We start from the raw sequence: 25,720 nt of genomic DNA on the forward strand, positions 1-25,720 counted from the left end.
GGACCCAACAAGCCTTGGCAACGGCAAGTCACTGGAATTTAGAGAAAGGACTGCGGTACAGACCAGCAAGGTCTGAGGGACTCACCCAGTGAGGGTAAGTAAGGGCACGTCTGGAGCAACCAGGAAAGCCCAAGCAGAAAAGGAGTTGCCTTTGTGGGGACCTGCTAGCCAATGGGCTAGTGATCGCGAAGGAGCCTCAAGCGGTTGCACTTGAAGCTGGCCCACCGGCCACTCGTGGAGTGGAGGCCAACAGTCTTTGGTGCAGGAGGTGCTCAAGGCTGGGGCTACTCGGAGCCCAAAGCACAACTTCGAGGAGGACCAGGAAGATGCTGTTGCTGCAAAAGATCATGGTGTCCAGGGGTCATAGTTCCACGTCACCCATGATTGCCACGGGCCTCAGTTTTGCTGTGGACTCAGGGTAGCCTTGGGGAAGTCTGGAAATCTACCTCTGGTGATGCAAAGACTTCAGCGTCTGGCGGGAGCTTCAGCGATGCAGACCAGTCAGTTGCTTCTTTGTTGCCTGCCAAGCAGGGGAGTCTCTCCTTGACCCCAAGGGAGATTTCTTCAGTCTTCTAGTTAAAGTAGAACGTCGAAGGTCCAGGATTTATGTTGCAGAGTTTCGTCCAGGGTAATCTAAAGTCCTAGGAACTGGATTCCCATACTTATAGTAAGTTTAGGGGATGGACTAACTCTAAGGCCCCACCTATGGGTGGGCTTGGAAAGAGGGGTGGTTACACCCATTTCCTTTATCCAGTTTCGTGCCAGAGCAGGGGCAGGTAGCCCCTGCAACCAGTTTGAACTGGGCTATGCACAGGGACAGCAAACGTGCCCCCAGTGCAGGACTTCAAAGCACCAGAGAGTGCTCCCGCCCAGCCCCAATACACATCAGCCTGTCTGGGGAGGTGGTTACACCTCCCCTCGACAGGAAACCTATTGTCCAGGCCTCTCCTGTCAGAGTTTCAGTCAGCAGCAGGAGGCCAGACCCGTGTCTGTGGCAGAGGCATCCATTTTGTGATGCCAGGGCTCAGGAAAGTCCTACCGGGTTTAGACAGTGTGAACATGTCTCTAAATTCCAAAGCGTTTAACACCAAGCACGACATGTTTTGATGCAGCCATTCCAAAGTTAGCATTTACCGCGAGGTTATAATGCACTTAAGAGTATATGGTATGGTTGTATCACAGAACAGCCATAAGGAAGTATTTCTGAAGGCTGCAGAGGGGATCAGCTCATGCTTGGGTACCCTCTCACATAAAACCAAGCACTCTGCCTTCAGGATTGTCAAGGCCTGTCATAGGAGTGGCGTATAGGTTTATATTTGTCTGTATAGGGTAGTGATATAGGTAGCCTATACCACAGTAAGGGGTGCAAGCACACCCTTACCCAGGTTGCAGTGGCAGACCTGTGGTGTCATTTTGGAGTGCTTCCCAGGGGTGGCATAATATATGCTGCAGCCCCTGGTAGGCCTCTGAGGTACCTATGCCCTAGGTACATAGGATACCATATACTAGGGGCTTATAAGGCACTCCAGAATCCAATTAGATATGTACCTAATGTACATGCAAACCATTTTAGAGAGGAAGCAGCTAGGCTGTGGTCCTGATTAGCAGGGCAACAGCCAGACTAAGGTCGAAAAACAGTGAAACCCCAGCAAAAAGTGGGGGTAGCCATGTGAAGCAGATCCTACTCTCCTACAACGTCGACTTAACGTCTAAGATGGAAAATACCTTAGCCCTTTGCAATAACATCAACATGAGAGAAATCTTTGACAATGGGTAACTATCTACTATCACATGCTTGTTTAGCTCCCTCAAGTCCACACACAAGCACACACTTCCATTGACCTTCTTGGCTGCTACAACTGGGGCAAGCCACTGTATTCCTTCCACCTCCTCAATAATGCCATCTCTTTTAAGTTTATCCATCTCTGCACAATTACAGGTGCATTACGCACTTTCCCACAAACAGGTTTGGCCCCATCGACCAGGTGTATGTGGTGGACATAGTGTCGGAGACAACCAAGTGCTCCTTGAAAAACACGGTGAAAACTTGCCTCCAAACTGTGTATAAATATTTCAAAGGCATCTGCTTGAGCATATACCCCTTTCACGTCAAGATTTTCTTTCTGCCTGAAGGTAACTATTGGTATCCAGTATCACCTCAAGATCTCTCTGATGGAACCAACTAAGTATAACATTTCCCTTTTGAGAAATGTACATTTTGGCATTGGTGTAGCTCTCCTTGTATTCAATAAGACCCCAAAAATACCCAAATAATTTAATGCATTCACCACCATATGGATACAGTCTTATGTCAGGACAAAACACATTAGTCTTCTCTAGGCCGGGGCAGAGTTCTCAGAGAAAAAACTCCACCGAGCTATGCAGAGTTCTGCAAGTGGCAGAGTGTGGTAGGTCGCACTACTCTTGCTTATTTTTAGTGCCGAATGTTTGCCCCACCATGGAAAATCAGAACGAACTGCACCATGTGCAGCACAAAAGGGTGCTGCTTCATTCTGCTCCTCAAGTAGATGTTCTACTTGGGCAGCAGCTTCCTCAACGTGAACGGAAGGTTTCTCAATGCAAGCAGTGGCGGCCATCCGCGACCTCCCACGGTGAGAAATCTCACAGGGTGGTAGACTGGAGTGAGATTTTCATCGCTCGCACTCGCCAACTCAACATTGGGGAGCACAAGCGAGGACCAAAATGTTGCTCCGCTACGGTGAGAGGAGTTTTTCAGAACTCTGCACGCTACGCGGAGCACAAAGTGGGAAAAACTCTGCGAGCAGAATAGAACAGTATTTCAAGTCCAGGCATAGTCTTCTCCTTGATTTCTTTAAGTAGAATTCCCTGGAAACAATGGTGAACTTGGCCCCAGAATCGAAAAAGACACAAGCTGTTTCACCTCATCCAACCGGCTGCTACTTTCATTTCCACGTACTTGCAGAATAATCTGTCCACACTCCACATCTGTGCCCTCATCACTTGAAGAATCACACCTATCCTTGATTTTACTCACCTTCCCCTTGAACTCCTTTCCTTTGCAAACAGTGGCAAAGTGCCCTTACTTTATGTAATTGCTGCAGGTAGCCTTAGTTGATGGACATAGTCTATCATTGGCTAAGTGCTCTGTTTTCCACAACAAAAGCATTTGCCTTGGAACTTACTTTTCTTTTCGACCCTATTGTCAACATCCTTCCTTTTGTTCTGCTTCTTTTCCATGTGCTTAACTACATGCACTGAATTTCTTTTCTCCCCTTCCTTTTTTATGACCTCAAAACACTTCATCGAATGTTCTATCTTGTTAGCAATGAGGAGGATATCATCAAGAAAAGGTTCATCCTTCTGCCACAGCTCCTCTCTCACCCTTTCAATATTGCATCCCAACATAAATTGGTCCCTTTCCTTAAACATGTTATGTAATTTTCCACTGTTTCCCCTTCTACCTGGTCCCTTTAACCAAAATGTTAATGTTCGAGAATGGTGTTGACTTTCGGCAGGTAGTGCCTATCCAATTTAGCAATACACCCTTCATACTCACTCAAATCTTCACCCACAACATCCGGCAAGTGATCGAAAACTTCTTGCCCTTCTGAGCCTAAACAGTGCAGAAGCACCCTGAAATATCTTTCAAACACTTTAAGCCATTTTTACAAATTATTCGGTGGATCGCCGGGGGATGTAAAAAAAACGTGGCTCTGTTGCGTTGTGCAAGCCTTGAAAATATATGCAGAAAAGAAATTGAATCTACAAGTACAGATGAAAGCTCCCACAGATGAATTCTGCATCCTATATATCCATCAAAGCCCGCAAACCAGAGGTTAACTCATTGGTACAATATAAGACCACCCAAATCATACATAAGCAATATTAAACCTTAAAATGTAGTAAGGCAGGGAAAAAAACAATGCAAGAATAATGACAATATATTATGACAATGTAAAATAATTATTCCAAAGGGAATAAAACTGTCACCATTGTGTTGCAGTCTCCAGAACCTGCAGGCAATGCCAGGCAGCCAACGCAAAGTAAATGACAAATCTCCAGATGTGCGGTCCGGTGGTAGTGTGCGTGTCACAGACGAGAAAAGCCCACAGTTGAAAGGGTGCGCATGACACACGATTGTGCATGTCACTGACAGAAACGCCTCACCGATGCCCTGCTTAATAAGCCGGGCACTCATAGTGTGCATGTCACTGACACTGTGAAGACATACTGGATTCTCCCACAACGTACTACAGCAAGATGGCTGCCATGTTGCATCGCGTGATGATGCATGGTGTGACGTTTTCTGAGGCACTTTCGTGCTGCTCAGCATCATGAAAAGGGAGAGAACATTGAGAGAGGACGTCAGGCACCGGACAATGGAGAAGAAGGAAGAGGACTTCCCCACAAGAGCATTCATGGGCTACAAAGAAACACAGACCTGTGAGACGACGATGACGACAAACAATGGCTCTTCTTCTCCGCCCTGTAGATCACATGAGTTGATTTTCAAACATGTGCATGTACTCCAATGCATGAAAGAAAATTGCAGACAACTGCTTCAAACGTGCGCACATGAGAAACATCCGCGTTGTTCTTGAAGATGCCGCCTTTTAGAGTGAAAATACCTTCGCCCCCCTCTGCTAACTAGCCTGTTAACAAGCCTCCTGGTCCGTAATAAAATCACATGCCGCACACAGCTCTGGCCCAAACAGCTGTAATCAAACCATCCAAGATAACGAAACATCAGATAGATATACAAATGCACCCAACGCCTGGTAGAGTAGCTCCAAACACGAACCAGCAGTGTCCAATAAAATCCTGTAACAGAGGATCAGCGCAGCGCTGGTCATGGAGATATTAAAGGCTTGATCCTGGGCACATGTGATGTTAGGACTCTTCGCCTGCTTTCTAATGAAGTTGGGTAACACATCCCATCCTCATCGCCAGTGAAACAAGGTAGACTTTTATATATGAAGTACAGGAGCCAGGTGATATTAACATAAAGCAGGTTTATTCTCCATGAAGTTTCCCATCCGTCGCTCCCATCAGCTGCTGACCAGATATGCCAATTACAGAGTCTCTAGGTATTCTAGATGGCATAGCCTCATTCCAATACCAAGGTTACATCCACACTACAGGTTTAAACATACACAGGCATCTTAGATACCACGGAGCTGTTGTATTTAGGTGAAAATGTCAGTTAAAACATGCCATTTTAAACCAACAAAACCACATAACTATCAATGATGTTGCTGCAGATGTTGCTGTGATGTTATCAATAATGTCATAGAACATTTCATGAGTGATGTAACCATATAGTCATAGTTAGGACTGAGTTTCCAAAGGAAATTGATTTTTTTGGTTCGCTATAAACGTTGGTGCCATTTGATGAATCTTCACAAACAATTTCTCAAAAAAGTTATCTCCGGTCCTTCCTGGAAAGTTTCAGTGTGATCTGTAAAGTGAGGGCTAAGGAAAAAGGCAGTTGAGTCCAAAAATGTGTTTTCTCCATGCAAATGCCCATAGCAAAATTGAGTAGCACTGCAGCTAAAACAGCTGAATGGAACTACACCACATTTTGCAGAAAGCTAGACCTTTACCCAGAAAGCATCCATTTTGTGATTTGGTGTAAATCCATATAGTAGCCTTGTGGAAATGAAGTTTCAAAATGAATGTATATCTAGAGACGCAGTAATACCTTGGCTGGAAGATCGAAACATAAAGATCTGATTGACTGCCGTCAACCTCTACAAAGATGTAGCAGTAGCCATTTTAGAACTTGGGGAATCATGCCCCATGGCGTAAAAAAATAATAAGATGTATGGGTGGAGGCTAGTTATACCCTGACCGCTTAAGCCTGGTGGGGTGTTCCTCTGGGCAAAGAATTGATTTTTTTGTTTTTGCGGTAGCATGGTAGTACCGTGGTACCATTGTAAACTTTTTTAAATTCAAATTAGAAGTCTCACAGGAAGGGCCAGGACCCAGTGGGTCAGTGCATCTTTTTTTAGGGTAGAGGGGCATGTGGCTCCATTCCTGTGCCACATATGTATTTGAGGAGGGAGCATGCCTCCCCAAACGAGCAATGTTATGTCCACAAGGACCCCATCCCCTGGGGCCTGTAGCTAAAACTTTTGGAGAGGGGGGTGTGGGGTCTCTCTCCCAGAGCTGTGTTATGCCCCCAGAGACCCTTATCCTCCAGGGCCTGATGTCAAACAGTGCTCTAGGGACCCGATTCCCTGGTGTACTTTTGCTTTCTACGTGTGAGAGTGTCGGCCGAAAACACTAGATTGCTGCCACCGCCAGCGGGAGCAGAAAGAAAAGGTGGTCCCAGCTGAGCCAGAGCAAATAAATTCAGCTGGCTCCCACCAGCACCCAGGAAGGGTGGTAGCAGGGATAGCGGCGGGCCGTGAGAGCCTTAGCCTCCCCATCTGGGCCACAACATCTGGAGTTGTCAGTGCCCTGGGTGGGACCGGGACACCCTTCAGAAATAAATAAAAACTCATTATCATAAAAAAAAGAAATAAAGAGTTGTTACCTCACTGCTTCACTATTGAAGCGGTGCGGCGGATAATATCATGGAATGTTCACTACTCCAACCTGGTAGACCCCCATAAAGCCCTGCATTTGCTTTGTTTTTTAAATTGGCCTCATTGTGCAATCAGTGACCCAGGAGACATACAGCTTTTTTTTTTACTTTCCAGGGGGGCTGATGTGTACCTTGCAGCCTTCTACAATACTTTTGTAAATTGTTTGTGTTGCCCCTGCCCGTCCCAGGGATGAGCATGGGAATAATTTTTGAGACCTATTTTGAGCCCTGGACTGTGTTAGTGGCCTTATTACCAGTGTTAGAGGCATATTTACCGCTACTAATAATCCTCTTTCCAACAGTCATGCTCAGTAGCGTTCAAGTGTGTCTTGGGCACACGGCCAGTGCTTAATTTGAGCTTGTGGTTTCTGGTGTTTGGCACCAGCAATTTAATTACCAGCACCTATGACAGTCTGCCACATGGTGGCGCTGTTTATCTAATTTAGAGATTAGCACAACAGTTGTTTATTGATTCAGTATTAATTAAAAGGACTGATATATGCTGCTCAAGCCATTCTTATAGCTTTGGGGGCCTGAAATAGTCTCAGTTGACACTTGTGTGTGATGGTGGATGTTGTGTTAGTATGTTAAGATCTAGCATTAGCACCTGTTTCCCATCCCAGAAGCCTCCCCTTGCTCCTAATGTTAAAGAACAACAGTTGCTGTTGGACTGTACATGGGACACACACATCCAAGGCAGTAATTGCCAAGTAGTCATGTAAGGAGCAGGCTAGACTGGAAACCAAAAAATGCCACGGCACAAATGTCCAAAGAGGCCTCACACTGCCTGAGGCCTAACTTCCTTCTCCTAGGCTGTCACTGCCTCACAGTGTCAGCAGGAACAGGGGAAGGAAGACCTAACTCCCTTCTCCCAAGCTTTCACTGCCTCACGGTGTTAGCAGGAACAGTGGGAAGACGGAGTTGAGACTCTCCTTTGGATTGCCACAACCATAACTTCAGCTTCTCCCACTCCATCGCGAGAGAGAGAGACAGAGAGAGAGAGAGCGAGAGAGAGAGAGAGAGGGGTGAGGCTGTAGAATAAGGTGCTATGATGCTGATGGCAGTGAACTTACACAAGTGTCTATTGTCACTGTCCCTTCAGCCTCTTGAATGGAGATTTCAGCATCACAATGTTCTAATATGAGACATTTATTGAATACCCTCATGTAGAATATCTTTGACTATAAACTTACTGCTAATTGTCCTTTCTGCATCAGAACTGTGTTCAAAAATGCATTTGTCGGCAACCCTTTTAGCGTTATCAGCAGCCTCATTGTTCCACACCTGGAATGAATCATAATAAAAACACTTTGCTGATAATTGTAAAACAAAATATTTCCTTCTGTATCACATTATGCAATTCTTGTCTTGCAATAGAGGAACTAGGGGGCATATTTACAAGCCCCATTCACCACCAGAGTGTCACTTTTTCCGATGCTCTAGTGGCATAGCGCCATTTTCCATTTTTGTGCCAGCACTAGGAAATACAGGGGTGCACTGTATTCTTGTGAATATGGTGCATCCATGAATTTAAAAAAATGTTGGAGAGCGGAGTTGCCAAATTTGGTGTAGCACCGCGCTCCGACTTTTTTTTGTAAATATGCCCCTCAATGCAATAAACAATATCTTAAGGTTAACTTTTTAAGCTAAGGTGGCAATGGAACATACAGAAATTGAAGGCTAGCTTAGACAACAAAAACTGAATGATGCTTTTATCATAAACTGCAGAAAGTCAAAGAAAGAAAATCTAATCTACATGCAGAAATCTTAAAAGCTACCCCAAGGTTTATTCTTTGCCACATAATTATCCATCCACAAAACAATGGATTAAATAGCTCCTATTGCACCCAGAGAGACAGTATCTCTGAATAACGGCTTCTTTCCACTAGGCGCTCTGAAGCAGTTTTCTAGTTCTCTCCTCAAAGTGCGGTTGGGGGAAATTGCACTTGTATGATCACAGTGGCGCCCTGTCTTGAACGCTGTGCAGTGGTCCAAGACAGAGTATTATCGAAATTGATGTATGTAGGGGTGACCTCACAGCTTGGAAACAGGGGTCGTGGTTGCAGCTTCTGGTTTCCAATTTGCAGGTTTCTCAAACGTTTTTGGGGGGCCTGAGTAAACAAGCATTTGCAATGCAATAGGTCTCGCGTTTGCGAGAGTTTAAGCTATTAGCAATGTAAATGACAATGCCTTTTATTTATGTTTTAAAAACTAAAACATACATAAAAGACAGTCATTTTCAAAGCCAGTAGGTCAAACGCGCGTAAATGAGAGTCATATTGCATTGCATATGCTTGTTTGCAATGTGTGCAGTCGAGGAGGAAAGCAACACAAACAAGCATTGGAAACGGACGTGACGTACCGGCAAAGTGAGAGGTGCTGTGCGAGGATCCATATGAAATTTGTGGTCAGTTTCAGAAACTCGGATGTCATAAATGGACTACATACTGCGCATGATGATTATTTACTTTGTCGTGTAACGTCTTTATCGATTGCGTGTTCTTCGTACAGAGCTTAGACATAAGCAAAATGAAAATACAGTTGACGAAGAGATGGTGAAACAAGAGCAAAATTGACGGAATTTTTCTCTGGGAAAGGTCTCAAAAACCACTTTTGTGTAGCTGGAGACAGTGTTTTCAAGCGAGCGGAATTTTGAAATGGGAACACTCACCAATGGTTTCTCAACAGTAGCCATCTAAGAATGGGGCAATTCAAGCCACAGAGCCTTGTAGGCATTTTACCAGTCGAGCCACAGAGCCTTGTAGGCATTTTACCAGTCGACAACCAGATCTGCTTTACATAATAGCCGTCTTGCTGGGAAGACAATGGTCTGAAGCATGGACATCTTGGTTGAAAGTATTACACGTGTCTGTTCAACAATGCAATGCAAACATGATCATCTTCCTATTCCCGGAAGCCAGAGGACGAATGGTGGTCACAGGGCATTTACAATGCAGCACAGGACGTTGTGATTTTCTATAACTCGTTTCTCAAGAACTCAATGAAGAATATGAAACATATACCCAAGTATGAGCCTGGAAAGAAACTTGCAGCCCCACATTGTAAGAAAAACGTAAAATAACGTCAGAGCCAGATGATTAGTTTCAGTGCCACCATTGTTCCTTCCATTTTTATGATATACTTTGCAGGCAATTTTTAGCATGACCTTTACACCTACCGAAGTCACCAGCTGCGCTTTTAGTGCAGGGAAAGGCAGAAGAAGAAAGAGTCCTCCTAAAAACAGATACGACCCAAAAGCGTAAGGAAACTGTACTTTACCGGTGCACCTCAGTCCTGAACGGAAGTGACGTACCAGCAAAGTGAACATGTTAGGAGGCAGCAAAGAAGAGAGACAACAGTGCGAACCTATGGTCCGTAGCAGACGGGAAAAACATTGTTTTATCGATGACAACAGGTCTTGCATACAGCGCTTGCGCGCTGATGCTCGACCTAAAAACTACATGTGATACGCACTTCTTGTGGTAATGCCAGGTGGCATAAGAACCTAAACCAAATTATGAAAAATCCAACCTAGTGTTTTTTATACAGCGTGTGCAGCTACCTGGCAGAATGCTGTGAAATAAGTCTCACAATTAATTATGAACAGCCAGGCTTGCTTTCTAAATAAATAAATAGATTTTTGAAGCAGCAGCATGGGGCTTATGCCGACGACTGTGGCCTGGACCATAATGTCCCCTCTGGACCTCCTTGTGATGACCCTGCTGAGTGGTGCTGTCTGCATCTCATACACTGACTCATAGAATTTCGGACTTAAATATATACCTTGCAGAGAACACGCTTTCATAAAACCAGGTGCATAGCTTTATTAGTGTTTACCATACGACTCCTGAATCTCTTCTAAAATAACCAATCAAATCCCTAAAGAAATGTTTTTTTCTGTCCTGCATAAAGCCTGCCATCCTTGCTCTATTTTGCTTCACAGCAATACATGGAAAAGGAAAAGATAATGAGTGGAAGTGCTTGAATTAATCTGACACTCTGTTAATTACTCTGAGTGCATCATCAGTGAGGCGAGGTATGGACCCACATTTGGGCCTGTAAGGAGGAAACGCGGGGGAAAAGATAGTCAGATTTACTAACACAGCACACATGTAGTGAACACAAATGCTTGATTTAACCTGAGCCTGCAGTGGATACACAGAACCAAATAGAGGCTACATTAGACTTGATTGTTAACAGGAAATTCTCCAGTTTGTAAAGGAAGGGTTAAATCATTTGCTGGAGGGGTCTCTTTCCTATAGGGAACATTTGGTAGAGTCAGTTTTCACCAGAGGAGTAGTCTCAGACAGGATCTGGTATCTCCTCCTTTCCAAATTATTTTACATTACCATTAAACTTTACATCACATCCCAAGTCTAACTCTGGTTGTGGTACAATTAAGAACGACTTTTGGAAAACCTAGAACATGAGATATCTGGCACTCAAATATAGGCAGAAGATGATTGATAGAAATTTTGGGCTGACATCTTCCTGAACTCGATTAAGGTTAAAATATGAAAATAAAGTTTTTTTCTTCCATGAAATTAGCATTCCCTCCGTATTTTGAAATGTAGAAATAAAAGTAAATTAATATTCAGATTATGTAAACAAGTTTGCATGAAAATGTGTACTAGTGCTGTTCAAAGATGCTGTAAAGAAAATGCCAATGAAAAGATTTAATCAAAAAGAAAGCGTACAATGACACTTACCAATTTTTGCATGTCGCTGGCAGATGGATCGACATTTTGGCGCCATTTATTGTGCGCGTCGCAGATCACAGTTTGAACATTACCATAACCAGTATCCAGGTTAGAGTCCAGGCCCTGTAAAATGTAATCAGGAAAAATAATTGTCTTTGCGGGGAAAGATCGTCATCAGCTAGGAGGCTGGCAATTGATGTAGTCAGAAGGCGGAGGTCTATAAGGCTATTAGAACATTCCCCACTAAGGTTGGAATGTGTTTAGATGAACAGGAGGGAACAGAATGTTCACATTCACATTGAAGCAGAAGGTCTATATACCATTCAATTATTAACCGAGAGGAACTTCTTTGTCTTCAGTGGAGCTTGAAATATTGCGGTGTTTCAATATTTATGACAATAACGCCCAAACAAATCATACTATATTTAATAGGTAAATACACACAGCATATAGTATGCTGATAAGCAAACCAAGAATTGTGCTTATCCACAAATCATAAGGATGTCCAGGGTGCAACTTTGGGCCTCATTTGTAATATTTTGTCATAGGGCAGCACTGCAAGCCTTCCTGCTGCACTGCCCTACGACAAAAGAAAAGGGCAGGAATGCTATCAGATAGGGCGCATTCCTGGGCTCTTTCCCTGTGCTGGTGCTAAATTGTCTGCCAATCGCCAACGCAGGCACCCTTGCACCAAGATGCAAGGGTGTCTGCGTTGTAGGGATGATTGTTATTGTGCAGGAAGGGACGCCTTCCTGCACAAAAACAATCAATGGAGGGGATTTCCTCCTTCTATGTGCTGCTGAATGCGGCACACATAAAAAGAGGAAAAAACGAGAAGAAATAAAGTTATTTCTCCTCATTGTGCAACCCCTACACCTCCCCTAGGGAGGCGTAGGCTTTTGATGCATTGCCATGTTTACAGAACGTTGTAAATCTGGGAATGTGTCAAATGCCACTGGTGTTACGTGGGAACACCCACTGTAACGGCCATGGCATGCCTCCCCATCGCAGTGTGAGGCAACGCAGTTACTATCACTGTGTTGCCTCACACCATATCTACAAGGCCATTAAAAACCACGCAGGGTGGTTTTATGTGGCCTTGTAGATATAGCACTGCAATGTGTGCCACCGGAGTTTCATTAAAAGTGGCATTCTGGTGGTGTAGGGGCCTTGTAAATGAGGCCTTTTGTTTCTGGCAAGTTTCCAGGATATGCTGGCACCTTCTTCATGTAATTGGTGATTATGACCATTCAACAAACATTTAACTGTGTACAGCGTTTGGATACCGTGACACAAGCCCAGCTCTGGCTCTCTTTATGCAGCACTCAAATGGAACTAGGCTTGACACATTTTGTGGTAGTTTAATCTAAGGACCTTTGGTCTAAGTTAATCTTTAAGACCAAAACTTAAGTTTAACCAGTGCTTAATTTGAGCCTGTGGTTTCTGGTGCTCAGCACGGGTACTTAATCATCAACCCCGGCTCTTATAGCACAAACTCGAACCAAAGGTGCACTTTTTATGAGCACCAGTTAAGGACATATTCTTTTTTTGTAGGCCAAGGGCGATTAAGTGATTTGCCCAGAATCACAGGATGTTGAGCCTAAGCCAAGACTCTAACCAGGTTCACCATCTCCAAAGTCGGCAGCTCTAGCCCTTATGCCACATTCTCTCCCAACTTGTAGAGATTTGGTTAGCTCTGTTATAGGCGGCAGAAGTTGCCTCCTGCTGAGAGCCCGGCACTTATTTTTTCACAAATTAACCACTGAGTTTAACTGAGACAAAAATCTACGTTTACCACTCGTAAATGCACTTTGTGAATACCGAAAGTCGTAAAGTTAGACTTTTGCCTCAGTTTACCTTTGTGAATGGGGCCAATTGTTTTAAGCGTAGAATGACTTCATGTAGTGGCTGCAATCCTTTAATCTAGAGCAAAGAGACCTTTATGATGAATTTCTAAATTCATTAACTACTGCCTGTGCATTGAAGGGTTCCCAAGGTACAGCAGACATCACAAGTATTACCTATTAAAGGAAGAAGCTGGTATTTATTCCGGTATATTTCTCCATCCGTGTTTCTAGGGCCAAATGTATTGTTCCCATTTGCACACTGGAGATGTGCAATTTTCATACCGACTGATTTGGAAATGGGAATGCAATTTGCGATGCAACCTATGTACTGATAAGTTGCACTGCAAATTGTACATTCTTGGGGGATCGCAAAATGACCTTTCTAATGAAAAATAATTGCGCAGGTCTCAATTTGCGACCGCACATGGCTGGATGGCGATGCAGGGATGGAAGCAAGTAAGAGACAGCAGATATCCATCTCGTTATTTGCTGTCTGAAACGAGAATTTTTTTTTTTAAGCAGTCTGTGTCCGTTAAAGGTATAAGTACTGCCTTAAAAAATGTTTCCCATTTAGGAAGACACCAAGGACACAGACATGATTCACAAGGTTGAAAGAGTCCTGCAGGGACCCCTTGCCCTCTACACATCAGTCACCACCCCAACTACGAGGTCAGGAACTCCAGTGGTGGCTAGTATGGAATCGGGGTGGTTGTACGACAGGGGAGGGGTTTGAAAATATATTTTTTAAACGCACTTACCTTTTCCGCTGGCCGCATCTCTCCTCCGCTTCTCTGCTCTTCCTGAAGCCAGTCCAGAAGAAACGGCAAGAAACACCATGGCACACAGGCTCCCCCGAGCCATTCACACTGCTGCAATGCAGAGTTGTGATTGGTCTGAGCGCCGTGGATTGGTGTTCAGATCGAGACAGGGAGCATGGGCAAATTCCCTACCAGGCTGTCCATTAAAGCCTTGTGGGATATATGGAAAGTGAGCACGGCCAAAAACGGCCGGCCAAGCAGTCATGCTCACTTAGTGCGCACAGTCCACTCCTCCATCCTAAACCCCCAGCAAAGCCCTAATCTAACCCTGCGGCAGTGACGGCCCGTGTAGGGCGTTTCTCCGGGGCGGGACGGCCGAGTTCAGGTAAGTTACCAAACAAATTAATGAAACGAATTTCGTTGCGCGTGCTGCATCGCATTTAGCGATGCAGCGCGCGCAACGAAATTCGTTTCATTAATTTGTTTCGTAACTTACCTGAAATCGGCCGTTTGCCGCATTTCGCAACCCCCCACCCTGCCCCTCCTCTGCTCCACGTCACCGCCCCGGTAAAATGCCCTACACAGGCCGTCACTGCCCTGCGGCAACCAATGATAAAAGGAAAATAGCGTTCAGTTATTATCATTTTATTTTTCCCTCTTTCACTTCACTATGAGCAGTGGGGCGATGCTCCTCCGCCTTAGCGGTGGAACCACCACTCAGTAACTCATGAATGGCTTGCGACTGCGGTGGCAGCCACAAGCCACTAATACTTATGAAAGAAGAGGTTGCTGCGGCTTACATGCCCTCTCCTATTTGACATTTGGAAGGGATCGCAGAAACCCGTTTATGGTTTGGAAAGGATGGTTTGGCTCCTAAAAGGGATTTTTACATTGAAAAACTCTTTTGGGGTCGCATATCCCATGATTTTGCAAATCACAGGGTTCGCGACCATAAAAAGGCTTTTTATCCGGGTCCCCATGCTATACCTTTGTAAGTAGATGAAAGCATGGATGTGCTTTGAAGTGTTTCTTCCCTCTGATTTTACCATCAATAACGTTTAATTGTCTTACCAGGACGGAACAGTAATGCAGTCCGACTGCAAAGATCACCGTGACTCGCAGCTGCACGTCCATTTCTGGAAAGGAAACAGTTTCTTTTGTTTAGCTTAACATTTACCAGTAGCTCATGTCTGTTTAGTGGCTCATTAATGGGCAAGACTTTAAACTGTTAAAAACTGGAATAATGTGTAATGTGTGTTCACTGAATAGAGATCCCATAGAACATGTGAATTATTGTACAGCCTCTCCCCACCCATCCCCTCACCCTCCCCACCCGCTTCACCCCCAGCAGGTGGACTGTTTGGCAGATGCCAAAAGAAGCACTGTGACCAACAAGAAAGATTTGGCTACATTCTGCAGAATGTGCCTCGCAGCAGCCTAGTTGGCAAGTGCCCCGTGCCATTTGGGACTCATTTTACCACTCCTGGCTATTTGGGTAGCAGAACGTTGCATTTTGGGACTTGTCGTTTTGCTTTTATCATTGTAAACATTAACCCAGAATTCCAAGCATGCACTTAGCTGTTGGTGAACATTTCCGGACTGTCTGGCACTGCAGTGCATGGCATGTAGTCACTTGGCAGCTTTGCACGCTGTCCTAGTGTTGTATGCTTCCACCAGATAGCTGTTACAAGTGAGCGTAGACTTAAATAAAGACCAGCTTGCTAGTGCTACCCCCGCCCCGTGGAATACTGGCCCGATCTCTACACTACCATGTATAGATCTACCCCAAGAGTCACTCCCCTACACGGTTATTCTGGTGGGCGTCCCTAAGATTTCACACGACAAGACAGAATCGTTTAGAGATTTAAAAAACAAGGTCATACATTGGCTTAATGGAAATAGGTCTCTTCCATCCAATTTGCAAGCCGAAATTCTGTTTGTACGAAGGGTGAGTTGGGTGGGCACTAAAAATAAGGACGTGGAGGGCGATTGCATCATTATAAACTTTAGAGACCCTATAGTAGTTAGGCACATTTGTTACCATCCTAATACCCAAAATCCAGTAGGCATCATTACCCTTGATTTACGGTATTTTTATCCGCCTACCTATTTTACCCGGTCAGCACAATGGGTAAGGGTAAACAGGGGTAATCCTAGACCACCTATTCGAGAATTTGACCTCCCATTGCATAATCGTTTTGGCCCCTTCAATGATATGGATGGTGTGGATTGACTGAACCTTAACAATCCAGCTCTTGATCTTACTGATATAATAGATCAGGATAGAGCCGCTGCAAAGAGAATAAACCTCGATGTCCAACTGCCGGGTGGTCCAATACAGTCTGGAGGTGATTGTCCTACATTAGTTGTCCCTTCATTGATGGAAGACTGTAATACTGGTGTAGGTTTCGCCGTTCCTCTTGTATATTCACAGGATCACCTCAACCCTTCTCTTTCACCTAATCCAGTGCCTGCCCCTCCTGCCATCTTGGTGGCTTCAGCTCAGGAGGCTTTTACATCCTTGGAACTTGACATTAGGGAGATAAAACACCCGGAAATTCCATCAGTCCCTCCTTGCAAGATTATGAGTTGGAACGTGGCGGGTATTAGGGCAAAAATGAATGACTCTAGTTGGCAGGAATTCCTATGTTCATTTCACATAATATCCCTACAAGAGACCTGGGACACACAAAATAGTTTTCTATGGATGGCTATTGCCATTTCCATATTCCAGCCAATCAAAGTGTAGCAGGGAGAGCCAAGGGTGGCTTGATCACGTTGTTCTCCCTTGAGATAAAGGGCTCACTTAGGCAGCTTGACGCAGGTTGTCCAAACTGTTTAATTGTGGAACTTTCGGCTCCTGATGCAAATAAAGTCTTATTTATCAATTTATATAATTCAATGGATGCCGATAATAATTTGGACCTTTTAGAGCAGTTCCTTTTATCTTATAGTTCAAGGTCGAATTCCTTTGAGATCTTTTTGTTGGGGGATCTAAATATCCACCCTTGCGATAAATTGTGTCGAGGTGACGATCATGAGGATCCGCAATTCTCGGCCACCCCACATTTTGAACATTCTAAACAGGGGGAAAAATTAGAAGATCTCCTCGCAGAATGGAATCTTTATGAATCAGCCTGTGGGGAGGGAGAAAATAGGATCCCAACCTTTAAAGGGAAAGACAAAGGTACAATTATCGATTATATTTTTTTGAGCTCTTTTATGCTAGTTCAAGTTGTACGTTATTTTACAGAGGTCTCTATTTTTAGTGATCACAACCCGGTGATTTTGGAGATAACCCCGGTGGCCGAACATTAACGTTCAGGCATCCGTCACAAAACTTGGTAAAAGAAGTTGTCCTAACTGATCAGGGTAGGAAACTCCGGTGGACTAAAGTGGTTCCAACTACTTTTTTGTCCGAAGTTCGGTCTCAAACCGAAACGGAGTTTAATATTTGCCTAGATCCTCAGTCTCAAGGCGTAGAGGTTATAAATGCCTTTAACATTATTTGTAAACAAATAAACCAGAATCTATTGGTTAAAGGGAAGCAAAAACCTCAGTTGGAAAAAAGATGGTTTAACAAAAACTGTTCCCAATCCCATGCTGACCTTCTTAAAGCCTTGAAAAAAATCCCCAGAGATAGGGATCTTGTAATCTCGAAAAGGCTAGTATATAAACAGGCCTTAGCCCAAAGAAAACAGGAACTAAGGGAGGAAGCTTGGGCAAATCTTCTATCTACTGACACCCTGAAAGATAGTGGGAAATTTTGGGCAACTATAAATCAGCCCTTGTTTTCTAATGAGGATAAAAATCACGAATTTGATTGTAATATTCCTGACGAGGCATGGCTAACCCATTTCGAAAAAATATACAGCCTGCCTGTAGATGGTAATCCTGCCTCATCAAGCATGCCACATAGCAATTCTTACTCCCTGGACTTTCGGGTTCCGGAAGTAGAAAGGGCCATAGAAGAAATGTCGCTAAACAAGGCCCCGGGACCTGATGGGGTCCCTGCGGATCTGTTTAGAGCTGATCCATATATTTGGGCAAACATTTTAACCAATGTATTCAATAGGACTGGGCTAAATAAGAATAGTTTTCCTGCTACCTGGGCAACCTCAATCATTATCCCAATTTTTAAAAAAGGAGACCGACAGGACCCCTCCTGTTACAGACCAATCTCTTTGATAGATTCGTCTGTCAAAATACTGGGTAGAGTGGTCTTGAACAGATTAAGCGATTGGTTGAAGGGGAGTGGGATCCTGTCGGATGCACAATACGGTTTTAGACCTAAACGGAGCACCATTGACCAGTGTTTAAACTTGCACCTTTTAATAAATAAATATACAGTGGCCAAGGAGGGATTTCTGTACATGGCCTTTATGGATCTTTCCTCTGCGTTCGATCTTGTCAATAGATCTAAACTTTGGAATATCTTATTGACCATGGGCCTCCAACCTTCCCTTGTATATTTTTTGGCCGATCTTCACTCGGATTTATCAGCCAAAATTAGAGTCAATTCAAATGGGCGTTGCACGAGGCACTTTAGGTCAGATAGAGGCGTCAGACAGGGATGTATCCTGGCCCCCTTGTTGTTCACCCTTTATATAAATGCTCTCGATTCCCAACTGGGAGAGGTATCTTTAGACATTCCGCGCATAGGAGACCAGGTTGTCCCGGTTCTCCTATATGCGGATGACGCAGTGCTTCTGGCTCGCACTGGAGTAGGGTTGCAAAAGTTGCTGGATGCCTTCGGAGATTTTATGCAAAATCTGGACCTTAAAATAAATGCGAAAAAATCTCAGGTCCTGATTGCGGGGAAGGGAAGGCAGAAATCCAGGGCTAAAACTTTCTTTTGTTGTGGGGATGTGGTAAACAGGGTCTCAACATTCCCTTATTTAGGGGTTGTTTTCGATGAAAAGGGCAGTTGGAACCCACAAATCAATAGCCGGAGTGTGGCATTTGCTAGGACAGTTTCGGGAGTTAGAGGCTTTGTTAAAAGATTAGGGGCTAGACCAGTTGTAGCCCTACTAAAAGTTTACCAGGCAAAATGTTTAGCTGTTGCAACGTATGGTTGCCAGATATGGGGCTACACCAACCATAATAAAATACAGCTTATTGAAAATAAGTTCCTACGAGAAACCCTTTCTGTTCCACAGTCTACTCCGACTTTCTCCACACACACGGAAGTGGGGATTGGTTTTGTGACAGACCTGATTAGAATCGCCCCTCTCCTTTATTGGCTCAAGATTTGGCTGAACAAAGAAATTACTTTAAACCATGTAATATTAAATAACTGTTTAAAACTGGATAATGTAAATAAAATATCATGGTTAGCATACATAAAATCTGGGTTCCAAAAGATAGGTCGTGAGGCCCTCTTCCGATCACCAGAAACTATCACGAAGAAGGATCTTGAAATGACCAAAACCGCCCTTGAGACCTTATTTTCCCTAGAACGTGAGGAGTTAGAAATGACAAAGCCAACAGTTAGAGCCAATTATGCCCTGATTAGTTCCCCTGGTCCTGAACCATATCTGATTGTTGTGAATGCCTCATACCACCGGTTCCTCCTAATCAGATTTAGGTTTAATTTGGTGCACTTTTCTCTGGGCTTTTTTAAAACCTGGTGCACTGTGGATCGTGCAGAACCCTGCAATTGTGATAATAGCTCAAGACAGGACACTCTACATTTTTTAATGTTCTGTAGTTTTTATAAGGATTGCAGGAGGAAGTTTTTGCTGCCGATACTGAGGGAGCTGGGTTTTAGACAGGTTAGGCCAGCACTCATATATTTATTGCAACTAAGTACCCCACGAATCATGTTTCATGTTGCAAGCTTCCTGGTCGCAGCTATGCGTATTAGGAAAAAAATTGTTTTTCCATTGCAGGTTTTAAACTAAATCTTTTTTAACATCTTACGTACAAATTTTATAACTGTAGTTTTTACATTATTTATATTTGAATATGAAATAGGTCATATTATGATCAGGTTTCCTGGTATGAATTGTTTGTTTTATTCAATGTTTTTTAATTGTGTTTGTTAGGATTGTATGTGTCTTTATGATATTAATTTATCGAATAAAGGAATTTTGACTGACTGACTAGTAGTGCAGCAGGTGCAATGACACCGGGCAGTGAGGTGCCCACTTAATCCAATTATATTTATATTTTACTATCAAACTAGGACTTGGGGTTGATTTTCCTTGCTTGCATAGGGGAACATGGAAATATTGATATGCCACTGGCCATCAAATTGCACACACTCCCACCAAGCACATCACTACAGAAAACCACCCAGGTCCTGACATGTGAACACGCAGTGTGCTTCCCTGAGCTCCTCTGTGCAGCATTGAGTTCATGGTCCCCCACGTCATGCTTTGCTGGACCAAAGGAGACATCTCTGTGCATCCTGTTTCTATGGAGTCCTGGGCTCACCACACAAGACATGGCTTAGACCTCGACTGCACACAACTTAGTAGGGACCCCATCCCCTTCAATGACCACAATATTGCCAGTGCATTAAAGATTAAAAACACTACAGCTCAGAGGCACTAGAATTAAGGGTTCAGGGTGCTGCATTGCCCCCAAAACAACCATGATGGAGTTCAGAATGTAAATGAGCAATAAATAAGATGCCTATAAACTTTGTGTTTCTCTTCTCACATTTGCTGTGCGTTCAAAGCTGAAGGTCAAATGTCAGGCTCTGTCTTCTAACAAATTGCTGGTTATTCTTCAATCATAGATGATGCTGCTGACTTTTTGTAAAGTGAACTATGTGACAATCTTACTGGGGTAAAGGAGGGCAAAAAGAAAGGCTGTCGCTTGTCATTTTGTATCAGCACACAACAAAATATAAATACCTGTAAAGAGCTGCACACATATTTCAAAGCATGAAGGAAAGCACAAATGAAGCACCTTTTCAGCTCTGAATCATTATTGAAACAAAGAATGTAAATGGCTCAAAACAAATCAACACACTTGGTGATGAGATAATGATAAATATTTGCAGAAACCAGTTTTCTACACACTTAGTTTTTATTAGCAGAACTATTTTTGTCACAATTTAGTGACCGTCTGTAAATGGCAGTGTGCTACCACACCATGCTTCAGTAATATATTTGTGAGTGTGTGCTCGTAATACACCATGAGGTACATACTACACCCTTACCACTCTCCTGCTGAATGGGTGTGGCTCAATTGCTACACTTTTTCTTTGTGTGACACTTGGATTTTTCACAATCTCTATGACTTTAGTGACATAACTGATGGCAGCGCCCCACTCCGAACAGGAAGAGGTAATGCACATTATCACCTTCCAAGAAGGACTTTCCAGTCACACCTAAACCACTGTGTGCAGTGTCTACATTCTGATCTTTCCACCTTCTAGAGGAAACATCACTTGAACTCGTCACTTCTTGAGATTCAAGCCTACCCCTCTTCCATCAAGTTAATTACTGCCTAAGGAGCTATCTCATGAGTTCGGCCCGAAAAAGATCAATTAAGGACACACATTGCATGATCTGGGAACAGGTCCATTGTGAAACTTCCCTGTAACCTGCCTGATATTTTCTTCTTGTCTACACATCACAAAATAGCATCTTTGCAAAATACACCAATTACCAGCTTTGGTTTGTGTAATTCCTTCTATTACCCACTAAGGTTCTTTTGTACGACCTTTCTGCTAGAATTCTAATGTGTGCTTGGGATGGATAGATGGATGGATGGATGGATGGATGGATGGATGGATGGATGGATGGATGGATGGATGGATGGATGGATGGATGGGTGGGTGGGTGGGTGAATGGATGGATGGATGGATGGATGGATGGATGGATGGATGGATGGATGGATGGATGGATGGATGGATGGATGGATGGATGGATGGATGGATGGATGGATGGATGCTGTTCGGGCATCAGACCTGCACCACTTTTGGTCCTTCACTGTTATCCTTGCCTGATGCATTCCTATTATATTTCAGAATCATGTATGCTGTACACATGCTGTTCATCAGGTGTCCCTTGAAGTGTACCTTCCTTTGCTTAATCTATCCTTTGCTCCCTATACATTATACATTAAGATGTAGCTTTGCAATATTGTTCATATATTCTCTTTGGTCTTAACAGAGACATAATGAAGCACAGCTCAGTGATTCGCTGCTGCTGCATTGTCCACTAATCGGGTTCCCAGCTCAGCTACCCGTCAAGACCTGACTACTCTTCCAATTGGAATGTACTCTTTACCACGAATCCATTACCATGTAACGCCTTTATGACACAGTCTTTACCATGCAGGTAAGTGCCACACAGGCCATTTTTAGGTACCTTACAATGCTGAATTTTACCACACAGTTAAAGTATTCATTTTTCCTTAATTACATAATGTATATCTGTCTATCTACCTACCACTAAATAGCTTAAACAATTTACTTGTGTCATTTTTAAAAAGGAGGTTTGGGGTTTAGTAGTGATAAGGGGTGGTAACCAAATGTTAGCATTTAGGGATCAGTAAGAGTAAAGGGTAGTAAGGGACGTTAATGCTTTTAGGAACGGCCATGGGTAAAGGGTAATAAGAATTTCTTAGGTTTTATAAATGGGTAGGGTAAGTGGTAGTAAGGGTTTTTTCATGTTCTAGATGGGTAAGCAGTAGTAAGGGATTCTCAAGGTTCAGGGATGGGTAGGAGAGTAAGGGATAGTAAGGGATTTTTAGGTTTCAGGGGTGGATAGGTGTAAGGCTTGGTAAGGGAATTTAACGGTTCAAGGATGGGTAGGTGTAAACGTCAGTAGGGGTATTTAGGGCTCATGAGTGTTGCAGTCTGTAGAGTCATAAGCAGAGCATCTTATTCCATTAAGAAGGAGCCCTGGAGAACAGCATTCTTAGAAACTTGGAATTATCCTGTCTTGAATCCTGTAGGAACGAAGAAGTGGGGTTAGGTAATTTGCAGAAGAGCTGCACGTATAGTTAAAAAACTCAGGGCTTTGTTTACAAAGAATTGGCATAGGGCAACACCGCAAGTCATTTTGCTGTGCTACCCTAAGCCAATTTGAAAGGGCAGGAATGCACTATTTTTACAAGATACACTGCATTCCTGTCCTTTCAACTAGCGCCGGTGCCCAATTTGCAGCCAAGTGCCAATGCAGGCTCCATTGCACCATGGTGTACCGGGGTCTGTGTTGTTGGGATGATTGTTTTTGTGCAGGAAGCTGCTCCTTCCTGCACAAAAACAATTACGAGAGGCACTTTCCTCATTCTGTGTGTGCTGAATGCAGCACATGTGGCTACAGGAAAAAATGAGGAGAAATGTACACATTTCATCTAGTTACAACTGTTCTGGGGAGGCGTACATTTTTGGTGCTGCCCAGGTTTAAGTGATGTTGTAAATCTGGGGCAGTGTCACAATTCATGGGTGTTGAGTGGGAACCCCCACATCAATGCCCATGAAACGCCTCCTTGATGCAGAGTAAGACAGTGCATCACTTTGCGCTGCCTTTCCCTGCTCCATATCTTTCAGGCCATGTAAAGCCACACAGGCTTGCGTTGCGTCGCCTCATAGATATGATTCAGAGGCCTGCGCCACCGGATCGTCATAAAAAGTGATGCCCCGGCGGCGCAGGCCTCTTCTAAAAGATGTCCTCCCTTTCCAAGCAGTAACGCACTTGGTGGCAGGGAGTTTTTAAAGCATATTGCAAAAACTTTCAGCTGAGAGTCTTTTAGATAAGTAAAAGAAAGATATTTGAATACCCTGAGCAGTGTCAGCATTGCCGCAGACTCATAGGGCCGTGAGAAGCATCAGAGCAACGCTTCATCTCTGCGGATTCATCCCCAACGCAGAAATCAGATGCTTTATAAGTGTTCCTATGAAATCAAAATAATGTCTTTTATGATGTAAATCGAAATAAAGACCTTTTGACTGACTGACAAAATTAATACTTAAGTATAATGTTGCTAACTGCTCAGACTAGTTAACGAAGACCTTCAATCTTCAGTCGAAGCCAATCTAGTTGAGAGATCAACAAGTGAACCAGTAGTCACCATACGTGATCATCCAATGGTCTCAACTAATGGTGGGAATTAAAATATGCACTGTTATTAAATGAGTGCTCCTGTGCTTCATGCAAGGCGAAAGGATTATTTGTTAGCAAAGTCTTTTAACAAGATCTGGTGAATGTTCACTAGTCTTTCACAAGAAACGTTTGTATTTTTGCTGACTGTTGGTATCCCTGCAGAATGTGTTAAATTAACAAAATTACAAGACAATACTGCCACGGCATGTACAGCATTTGACCTCATAATTAGCATTTTCTTGCATCACAATGGAGGCAATGCCGTATAATTGGGTCCCCTCTTCCAGTCTACTTGCCATGACCCTAACTACATTGACTCTATAATTACTAGCGTCCCCATTTGGTTCTTGTTTCCTGTTCTGTTGTCAGTGCCTAGAGGCAGAGCGCTGGCGCTGGAGCCTGATCCTCGCTTGACAAAACCTTCAGAATAAAACACATTTATTGAAACGCAAGCAATTCTTCAGCTTTCATTCACATAATCGGACAGCAGGGGGCAGCATCGACCCAGTGTATCGGCAGCGCCAAAAAGCAGTATTACATTCTCTCTTCAAACAGGGTATATGATGAGTGTTTGCTGCAAATCAAAGGCCATCGGACACCTACAGGTAATTTGTAATTTTTTTTTAGAGAAGAAAAAATTCTAAAGACTCACGACGCTTACTCGTATACTTCGATAATAGCACGTGTCATAGGCGTATCATATGAATATGGGATTACACAATACTTGAACTGTCACTAATTGGAAATTCCAAGCTTCTTTCAACTGAGTTGGTAGGCGACTTTGCAAATCCAATTGCTTATATCACGTAGCAGAGCACACAGAAGGAAAATGAAATAAAGAGGTAAATTGAAAACCAGATTTAAGCAAAAAATAGAAAAAATAAAAAAAATAGGTAAATTGAACAAATGTCGCTTTGGTTAAAGGCAGATCCGGTCCTGAATAGAGGAAAATAACTGTCTCTCCTTGAAATTGATTCTTTTATTTTCTTACAATGGTTGGATTAGAATCTGACTAAAAAAAAACATCTGGGATATTTTTCATAAATCGAAAAAAATGGATTTCTCATATGAGCTGAGCTGCGTATTACACAGAAGTTCTACCGTAAATGAAATGAAAGTCTAAATTCACCACCCAGAGCAGATGCTCTTCGTGGACTCAGGTCGCCTGTCAGCGCTGGGAAGCCCGTGTTTGGGTAGGCAGGCGCTTTACAAGACCGCCGAAAATGAAATGAAAATGACTCAAAACTTTGCAAACATTACCACTTACCGTTTGATAAGCGCGATGTCTTGTACGTCAGAACTATTCTGTTCTAATGGTTTGCTGCAGTAGGTTTGCTGACGTTATATAGCCAAGATAGTTCCTGTTTGGTTATTTCCCGGTTATGTAAGGAGGTCATTAAATTTGGCCACAGGGATAAAATACAGAACACAATGCAACGATGTCATCAAACTCAGTTTTAGAAGGGCTGTTCTCTATGCTTACACACACTGGCGGACTCACAAAACCTTAGTTGTATCCATTCAAGAAGGCCTCAGCATCCGGGGGGAGGGGGCAACACGCATTTTGGTCTTCGTGCAGCACTGGTGTTCATACTTCCCAGCAGGAGCACTCCCCAGACGTGTAATAGAAGCCAAATGGTTGCCTCTTTACTGCCTCTTTAACTGCAACTTCGATCGTCGCTAGGTGGCGCCCTAGGGTAACCATCTCTCTTTCAGATCTTTCCCTACGGCACAGAGGGGGTCGCCAAGTGTTTCTTCTTTCTACCCCTCTTGGATG

At 43.6% G+C, this 25,720-nt stretch overlaps 1 protein-coding gene across 1 annotated transcript in view; it reads right to left on the minus strand.

Annotated features, from left to right (window-relative positions):
• LOC146822022 (cysteine-rich venom protein-like) overlaps positions 1-25,315 on the minus strand; it is a 260,678-nt gene extending 235,363 nt beyond the window's left edge. The window contains exons 1-4 of the mRNA XM_085609412.1: positions 25,211-25,315; positions 14,948-15,012; positions 11,281-11,394; positions 7,765-7,855 (exon numbers count right to left, since the gene is read on the minus strand). Of these exons, the coding sequence (XP_085465538.1) occupies positions 7,765-7,855; positions 11,281-11,394; positions 14,948-15,010 (268 nt within the window). The 5' untranslated portion in view covers positions 15,011-15,012; positions 25,211-25,315. The remainder of the gene's footprint in view (positions 1-7,764; positions 7,856-11,280; positions 11,395-14,947; positions 15,013-25,210) is intronic.
• Positions 25,316-25,720: the final 405 nt, after the last annotated feature.

Source organism: Triturus cristatus, chromosome 6 (genome assembly GCF_964204655.1).
Source record: "Triturus cristatus chromosome 6, aTriCri1.1, whole genome shotgun sequence".
In the NCBI taxonomy this organism is placed as follows: domain Eukaryota; kingdom Metazoa; phylum Chordata; class Amphibia; order Caudata; family Salamandridae; genus Triturus; species Triturus cristatus.